This window comes from Oreochromis aureus, linkage group 5 (assembly GCF_013358895.1).
Source record: "Oreochromis aureus strain Israel breed Guangdong linkage group 5, ZZ_aureus, whole genome shotgun sequence".
In the NCBI taxonomy this organism is placed as follows: Eukaryota; Metazoa; Chordata; class Actinopteri; order Cichliformes; family Cichlidae; genus Oreochromis; species Oreochromis aureus.
The window spans coordinates 31,376,361-31,384,513 of record NC_052946.1 but is presented as its reverse complement, the minus strand read 5'-3'; the positions used below and the strand labels follow the sequence as shown (position 1 = coordinate 31,384,513).

At 41.0% G+C, this 8,153-nt stretch overlaps 1 protein-coding gene across 4 annotated transcripts; it reads right to left on the bottom strand.

Moving 5' to 3' along the window:
- Window positions 1–45: 45 nt before the first annotated feature.
- sh2d5 (SH2 domain containing 5) lies at window positions 46–6,185 on the bottom strand. Of its 4 annotated transcripts, none has more exons than XM_031739866.2 (10): window positions 6,003–6,185; window positions 5,243–5,299; window positions 5,086–5,166; window positions 4,933–5,007; window positions 4,693–4,839; window positions 2,859–3,059; window positions 2,433–2,616; window positions 1,935–2,040; window positions 1,685–1,844; window positions 46–984 (listed from the first exon to the last, which is right to left on the bottom strand). In XM_031739866.2, exons 2-10 carry the CDS (start codon window positions 5,291–5,293, stop codon window positions 811–813), a joined length of 1,179 nt encoding a protein of 392 aa, XP_031595726.1. In that variant the 5' UTR covers window positions 5,294–5,299; window positions 6,003–6,185; the 3' UTR covers window positions 46–810. The 4 variants fall into 4 exon arrangements, with proteins under 4 accessions (XP_031595726.1, XP_039468697.1, XP_031595725.1 ...); XM_039612763.1 differs by lacking the exon at window positions 6,003–6,185 and adding an exon at window positions 5,969–5,987; XM_031739865.2 differs by lacking the exon at window positions 6,003–6,185 and adding an exon at window positions 5,762–5,913.
- Between the last annotated feature and the right edge of the window lie 1,968 nt (window positions 6,186–8,153).

Sequence of the window (8,153 nt, the reverse complement as noted above, 5' to 3'; positions counted from 1 at the left end):
TAAAGCCAACTGAGACTTTTAAAGGAAAAAGAAAGACGATGCACGTTATGTTCAGTTGTTATTTAATGTTTTGCTAATAATCACAATCTTCTGTTGTGAAACTAATGTAGGAGGTGCAGGTAGATGGTGTGCCAGCTATGAACAAATCAACTATAGTCAAGACGACACAACATGATAACCACAATCCCAGAGAATGATCGAAATCATTTTGTACCATTTATACTCGACCAATGAAAACTTTGAACAGAATTTAGTCATATTAACAGAAACGACATTATCAGCTAAACAAACTGGATACAAAAAAATGAATAAAGAGGAGTAAAAGTTTTACTAAATATATTTCAGTAACATATTTACTAGACAAGGAAACAAGAAAAAGTGTGGCTTTGCCATCAGGTGCAGTAATCAGTGATTAATTCCCCTTGACAGATTCAGGTTCTTAGTTTCATGTCTAAAAAAGAAAAAAAGGAAACAAAAACCCTCCTCTGATTTTTTATAGGCACAAATAAAAAATATATTTTTTAAAAGCTTATGTTGAAATAAAAATAATAAAATCAGGAACCACAAAATATATCTTTAACACACAAGTACCCTCTTAGGAAATGCATACTGTTCACGTTAAGTGCCAACACTATTAAACAGTGACTTTGTTTTACAGTTAAACCTTCCCACACCAGAACACAGATTAAAAGATAAATGTGCAAAAGAAATGATCAGTGTCTCAGTGTCGCTTATTTTGTGCCCTCTGAGGTTGGCAGTCCACATGTTCCAGTGTCCAGGGTTTACACCCATTCGTTTCTGTGGGTACTTTTAATTTCGGCTTCGTTTGGGCTGAAGCTTTACGGGCTGCTGTTTGCTGACGTTTTCCTCCCACTCATAGCAGTGGTTCACCCGGGCATAGCTCAACAGACATGGCAGCTCGTCCTCAGTCTCTGTGTAGTGCTCAATCAGCTCAGCCATGGAATTGAATTCAGTCTTGCATTTCTACATTTATAAAAATAAATACATTAAAAAGGACACCAGTTACACATGATTATGAGTCAACTATGACATTTCTAATCAAATACAAACAATTTTATTATTCTGGTTTTAGAGAATAATATTGTCAATTAAGGTAGGTGCCAAGTGGAAACCTCCAGTGCAGTTCCCCCAAAAGCCACTTGAGGGCTCTAGTTAAAAACACAGACTGTGTAAAATTTGGAAGTCGGCCACTATAAAGTCCTGATGTACAGGATAGCCTCGAGCTTAGTGTTTTTGACCATCACATTTTAACATCACATGGAAACAAACACCCCTTGCTCTCCACCGCACTCCTAATATCAACATTTCATAAAAAGTAAAAAAATCCATGTTTCAGTAAATGTGAACTGAAACTATGAACTGAGCCCCAACTCTTCTTACTGACATCATAGAGTGAAAGAACTGAGGGAAATTTTATCCACAGACCTCAATTTAATTGGAAGTCTCTGCAACCACAGTTGCCGCCCTCTGCTGGCCATTATAGTGAATGCGTATTTAAAGCGCTTCTGCGTTAAATCAGATATTTCAATATTTTGCCCCCCCCCCCTCTTTTCTATCATTTATGAAAAATATAAGAGCTTGTGAAAATAAAGTAACCAGTGAAAGAGATCATATTTAATCATAATCCATATACATCATGTATATGAGCCAACAAAATAATTACCTCCAGCACGAATTTCCCTTTACGGGTGTTTTCAATAAGGTGGGTGATCGGTCCTGAGGGGAAGCGAATGATTAGAGAGCCACATTTAGGTTTTTTTGGATGTTGGCACAGAAGGTAGGATCCCAGAACATCATCTGCAAGCAGTGAATAGCTGCTCTCACTGCAATACCAAGAAGGAAAATCACAGATGTAGTAACAGGAACGTGACACTTATGAATGCAAAGATGTATTTGATGTGCGATATACTAACGTTGCGATACCAGCCCAACACCACACTGCCTGAGCTAGTGCCTCTTCTGTTTCGGCCAAGCTTGGAGCCCGGGATCGTTTTGCTGGTGACTTGTCTAGATCCTTTTCTGGTTTTGATATAATAAGAGATATAATGTAAAGTTAGATTTTATAAAGGTGGAATATTGCATCACCATGTGACGGGGAAGAAGCATCCCAGATGACCTCAACTCAGTGGAAGCTATGCAGTGATGATGATGAAAAAACCCCTCAAAAACAAAGAAACATTATCCAACTTTTAAAAGGAACATTAGTAACAGAAGTAAAATGTAAGCACTGTAGAAATGCACAATTACCCATATGAGATGAAATCACTTCATTATGCAGACTAAAATTAAAAACAAAACAAAACAAAACCCTGACACCACAGCAGTGACTGCCCTTCACCAAATACTGATGAAGTTGCTTTACCTAATCAATTCTTTGAACCTCGATAGCGCTCTGTGAACACTCGGCCCACCTTGAGTTACACTCAGTTGATCCTGAATGGTGCGCTGCTTGCGTGGCGTGAAAGTGAAGGAGCGGTAAGCACCAGAGCGCAGCACTTTGGTGCGTATGACTTTCTTGCGCATCAGGGAGGGAGAGGAGATGGGAAAGACCTCATCTTGGCTGCTTTGTTGGTCATCTGAAGACTTTGGAGTTTTCTGTAGAGAAAACATCACATAGTTTGTACAGATCATTTAAATTTTGAGGCATACATTTGGAAACTGCAGATCTGCGCAAAAACTTGGGTGAGGTAATTTTTGGAGACATGGGAAAACATACATTGAAATACAATATATAAAAAGGCAAAAAACATTGCAACATTTACTAACAAACTAACATTTAAATTAGTCCAAGAGATTTGGGGTGAAGTTAAAAAAAAGAAAAAAAAGAATAGCCAAACCTTAGTGCCAGGTAATAATCCACCAAAAGGAGCTCTTCTGAATGAAACCAGGGCGCTGACACTAAGAGGAAAGCCGTGATTGAGCAGTGAGGGCTTGCGATGCGGCAGTGAGCCAGCAGTCTCTTTTTGGGCCTCTTCTGGATGCTTCTCCAAGTACGACAGCTGGAAGCAGCGGCACAGCAGCAGGTTCAGGAACTGGGCCTACAGGAGGAAGGGTGCATACAGAAAAGTTAGCAGTTAAACTGAAACAGTGTTATTCAGTGTCATATTACAGTAATTCATCAAGTAAATTATTAACAGTACAACAGCACTGATAAAAGCTTAGCGCTTCAACGCCATAGCTGACAACGTTTAGTCAAGCACAGGCATCTCACAGAGATGAGGCAATTGCAGTGTCATAGTATTGCCGACCTCTCCATGTTGGAACAAGTCTCGCTGCTAACTACAATGCGGTGAGACTGGCTCAAAACAATTGAATGCTACCAGATCCACCAGCAGATGCGCCTATTATTGTGTCACACAGGAAGCATTTCTTGATTTCTGAAGATGCAACAGTTGGTTGGGATCAGATCTGAGTTTAGCACAGAAAGGAAGATCAATAAGCACATTTCCCATCACTCTCTAGCCCAAACCTGTGTGATACTGGAGGGTTTTATTTGGAGTACCATGACAAACTGATCAGTACTGACCACATTTAATGGATTTAATTTCCTCTAATGTGTCAAAAGGTCAACAAACTGTGACAAAAGCTTCTGATGACAGCAGAAATGTTAGCTTTATTTTAATATCGGCATTACTTCCTTACTCTGGGCTGCTCTAAAACAGTTTGCCTATCAAGATAACGAGAACGGAAATATAGAGACTCAGTTTCAGTGACACCATTAACGCAAACCTCTAATGTAAACTTTAAAAGGTTGTTCTCATTCTCACGTCATTAAAACACATGACCATTTTAATCCTTTTAAAGCATCGCTGTCAAAACCCCACAACCATTTCAAGCACGGACCAAAACTATGCAAGCATTGCATATTTGTAGCAATAGCATGGAAACTTTCTATGATAACAGACTTGAAAAACAGAGAACAGAAAGAAGACAAAGTAAACTGCTAGGTACGACACAAGTAAAAAGCAAAATCACAATGCTGCTAACTCTTTTTAGATCGCTTGATGGAAGTTCTGTTTTAACCACTTGCATGTGTGCCTTTGCTGTGCTCCACCGAGATAAAACAATGCTCCTTCAAGTTGACTTTAGTTTCATGGAAGAGGGTGAAGTCCCAGCGAGCCAAATCTGGCAAGTAGAGCAAAAACGTGTGTGTTGGTCTGGCCTCAAACTTCCTGTCAGTGCACCATGAGTGGACACACAATGGCAAATGTTCTTCCTCTGTCTGGAGAAGTAAGATATTATGCATTTTTAAAAAAAGAAAGAAAAAAAAAACAAACTCTTGCATTGTTTGATTTCTGGGTCGTAGCCCATCATCACCTCTGGTAATGATTCGGCATGATAGTTTGAACTGACTGGTAAGCAACATGGTGATATCACAAAACACACATGTTCAAGCAGTCAGGACAGGCCTTCCACTCAGTGCAAGTAGTGCCAGAAGCAGTCCATAGGTGCATAAAGAGATAACCTTGAATGGGGTTGCAGCTAAAGTGTAATCAGTCATTGTTTCTGCTTTTTATGAGCAGAGTTAGAACACCTTTAATCACACACTTTAAAATATACTGTGTTTGATAGAAGGACTTTCTGTCCAGCATGGGAAAGCAGCAAACAGAAAGCATTAAATACACATTTACTGCGTGCTCTAACTATAACAGAACAATGGAGAATCCTTACTGCTCTGGCGTGCCTTGCTTTAAAGACATGGCAGTAGAGCTGGGTGTCTGGGCAGCCTGGGTTATGCGCGACGAAGGCAAACTGTGAATCGACGGGTCGGGCCGTGGAAAGAGAGATTCTCCGCAGAGCGTGGGCCATCAGGAGGATCTGCACACAGGGACAGGTCACGAGCAATAAGGGACGAAAAGGAGAGCGACGTAAACAGGTCAAAACAAATTAACTGTCATTTTCTCTACTTACTGTTTCGTCCTCATTATACATTTTCACACCTTTAATGGAAAACTTTAGGGACACTGGCCGTCTTCTCTTGCATGCCTAAATGAATACAGAACTGCATTAGGTACAGTCGTTATCATCACATTCATAGGTTTAGATAGAAAGATAAAGACTCACTTTAAGGGACTTCAACTGTGTGTGCAGCTGCTTAATCTGGTCATCCAAACAGTTGTCATCCACAGGAAATGAGCCTACATACTTCACCAGTGAAGACAGGAGGTTAAACAAACACTCACACAGACACACAAACCCAAAGTCATATTTCCAGACATACCTCTGCTGATCGTGTCACTGTACTATCTTCTCTCACCGGTGCCTCACCCATCGTGCCCTGTGAAAATCCGAGATTTCAACACTTGAAGTCCCGAGAATTTAGGACTCCAAGCAGCAGAGTGAAGGAGATTTAAAAACAGGTTGAAAACATGGGGACTAAAGTTAATGTGCGTTAATCTATCCTCTTGATACTCAGGAAAACATGAAAGATGAGTCGCTATTAAACGTAAGCGTAGCCGTCGCAAGAGCCTTATTTTGAAGACGCTTCTCTGGGTGCATTAACGTCGCAGATAAACCTGCTGCTACGAGAGGCTCGATTGTTTTGTTGAGATTATCCGCCTCGAAATGCGCAGAACAGCGGGCGAAACCCAGAAAGACACAAACGCGTGAAAACACTAAACTTTAGAAGGGTTTCCGCCCTGTGGAGTCCAGCAGCAGCGGCAGGAGCGGCAGGCTACACCGGGGCGTCTCCACCTGAGCGCACAGGTCCCGACAGCACCTTCATATCACAGAAACTCACTCTGAGAGTCGCAACTAAACCCTACTCATCCAGCTCGGACCGCTCTGCGTCTTCTTGGCACGCCGACACAACGCACACCGAGCCTCCCCCCGTGACACTTTTACCTGCAGCCGTTACCGCCAGGTGTGCAGCGGTATTTCGAGGCGGAGTTTAGCTGAAGAAAGGCGGAGGAAGAGGAGGAGAAGAAAGAAAAGAGGGTGTACGTACGTGAGAACTAAATCGACCAAAACATGAAACTTACGGAAGATGGCTCAATGAATCACATCACCCTCCCCCTGAAGCGGTTTCTGTCCACTCCGCCTGACATTCCCACACAGCGCGCAACAATTCAAGCTCACGCAGCAAAACCAAAAATGACAGTATGTGTCATTAAAAGTATTTAAAAATCATACTATATTAATTTCTAGTTAAAAGCTGTGCACTGAAGGGCCACTGGGTAAAAACTGCGAGAAATAACTGGAGGCGTTACCAAGATGGCAGCCTGTATGGGAAAACTTGTGTCTAGATGAACTTTGGGTCCAAAAGTTAAATATAGACTATTTTTAGCCCCACCACCACACACACACCTCCTCCTGATAGTACTCGTTTTTTACTTCAGAAACTATATTTGGGGTCAAAACACTGTAATTTGTACTCCATGCCTTTTTATTATTTTGCAGATTTTATCATATATATGTGCCCTTATGCTATGTTGTGTTATTAGATACAGATATAAAAATACAAAAAGTTAAGGTGCAGCAACATTACAACGATACACAATGAGTCAGTATGATTCAGTAGTATTTTAAAACCTTTATAATGATACGTGGTAACATAAATTTTGCTGAAGTAAACGCTCAGAATACTTGTTTCCCCACTTTCCATCTACAGTTTATACTTCTGGTTATACAGGTTAAAAGCTGATACACCCATCGTGGGCCCGGTAACTTTTAATGATGTTCTTGAACTGTTTACAACTAGTAGTTTCTCCTTAAAAAGGAGGATTTCTTTGACAGGATAATTGGACTGACCAACACTCAGAGCAATGGGAAAGCAATAACTCAGTGAAGATCTAAGAAGGAGAATTGTAAATTTATAGGAGTTGGGAAGCTCTCTTGGGGCAATTTTGAAGCAACAGCAGATTACAAGATCATCAGTTCAAACTGCTGTACATATGTATAAGTTATTTGGATGCATTGCCACACTGCCAAGGTCTGGAAGAAGACCCAAACTGTCACCCTGAGATGAGAGGAAATATGTTAGGATGTCGAGCAACAACCTGTAGCCACCAGGGCTCGAGCCTGCCATGAAGTCAAAACTCCTGGAACACCAGCATCACAGACAGAGAGTGTTGACCTAGAAAGAAGCCCCTGCTCCAAATTCAACAACGTGACGCTTGACTTTAATTTACAGCTGCCCACATAGAAAACCAAATGCCCTGTGGAGAAAAGTTTTACATACATGCATAATTGCATGTATGACATGCAAGAGGGGTATATGATTTAGCATTTCTTTATTAAAGATCTCAAAATAACTGGGAATTAAAGTAAGTGGAAAATATTTCAGTCTTCATGGTTTTTCCTCGATGTGTACTAGCAATGGCCTGGTGTAAATACTTTAATTAAATGTAATGCATATGCTCTCTGAGCCCGTCCCCACGGCTATGCTAACCATTTACATTTCCTATGTTTTTTTTAATGACAAAGACAATCAGGAGGAAAACATGCTGAATTTTACAAGAAAGGTCAGAGGGGGCTGTATCTGCTATAAAGACTAAGATCTTTTGGAGTGCAGATGCAGCTCCTGAAAACCTCTTCTGGTGGCAGTCTGCCATCTTTTGAGGTGCTGTCTGCTGGGGCACCAGTATCTCTACACCAGTATTCTGCTGAGGACAGAAGCAGGCCGATTCAGATGGCCAGCTCCGTTCTGGGACGCCCTCTCGACCCAGTGGAGGTGGTGAGTGACAGGATAATGGCAGCTAAACTGTCAGTCCTGTTGAAGAACACCTCCCACCCCATGCAGCACACTCTGACAGCACTAATCACCAGCCCTTTAGTGACAGGCCGCTGCACCCTTGAAGATGAGACATCAGAGCCCTTTCTTTTAAGCTGCTGTCAGACTCTACAAACAGGAGACCATATGGACAGACTGGGGACTGAAATCAAAGTGCAACATTGCTGCTATGCATCTAAAAGATGGGAAAATATATCATATATACATAAACATAAATTACATTTCTTCTACCATATATAGAATATATTTTTTTTCTGTTGCTGTAAAACATTAGTCATAAGTTTCATCTGTTTATTCTGAATTGTTTACCTTCCTGCTGTAATAATTAGATTTTTGTCATCAACGGGACAAAAGGCAAACTATGAGATGTGACATTTTCATTGCCCACTAAATAAAAAAA

Coding starts and splice junctions, on each gene's coding strand:
- sh2d5 (XM_031739866.2), bottom strand. CDS start 5,293: ATGGGTGAGGCACCGGTGAGAGAAGATAGTACAGTGACACGATCAGCA. Junction 5,167..5,242: donor CAGTGACACGATCAGCAGAG/GTATGTCTGGAA, acceptor TCACTGGTGAAG/TATGTAGGCTCATTTCCTGT. Junction 1,845..1,934: donor TGTTGGGCTGGTATCGCAAC/GTTAGTATATCG, acceptor TTGGTATTGCAG/TGAGAGCAGCTATTCACTGC.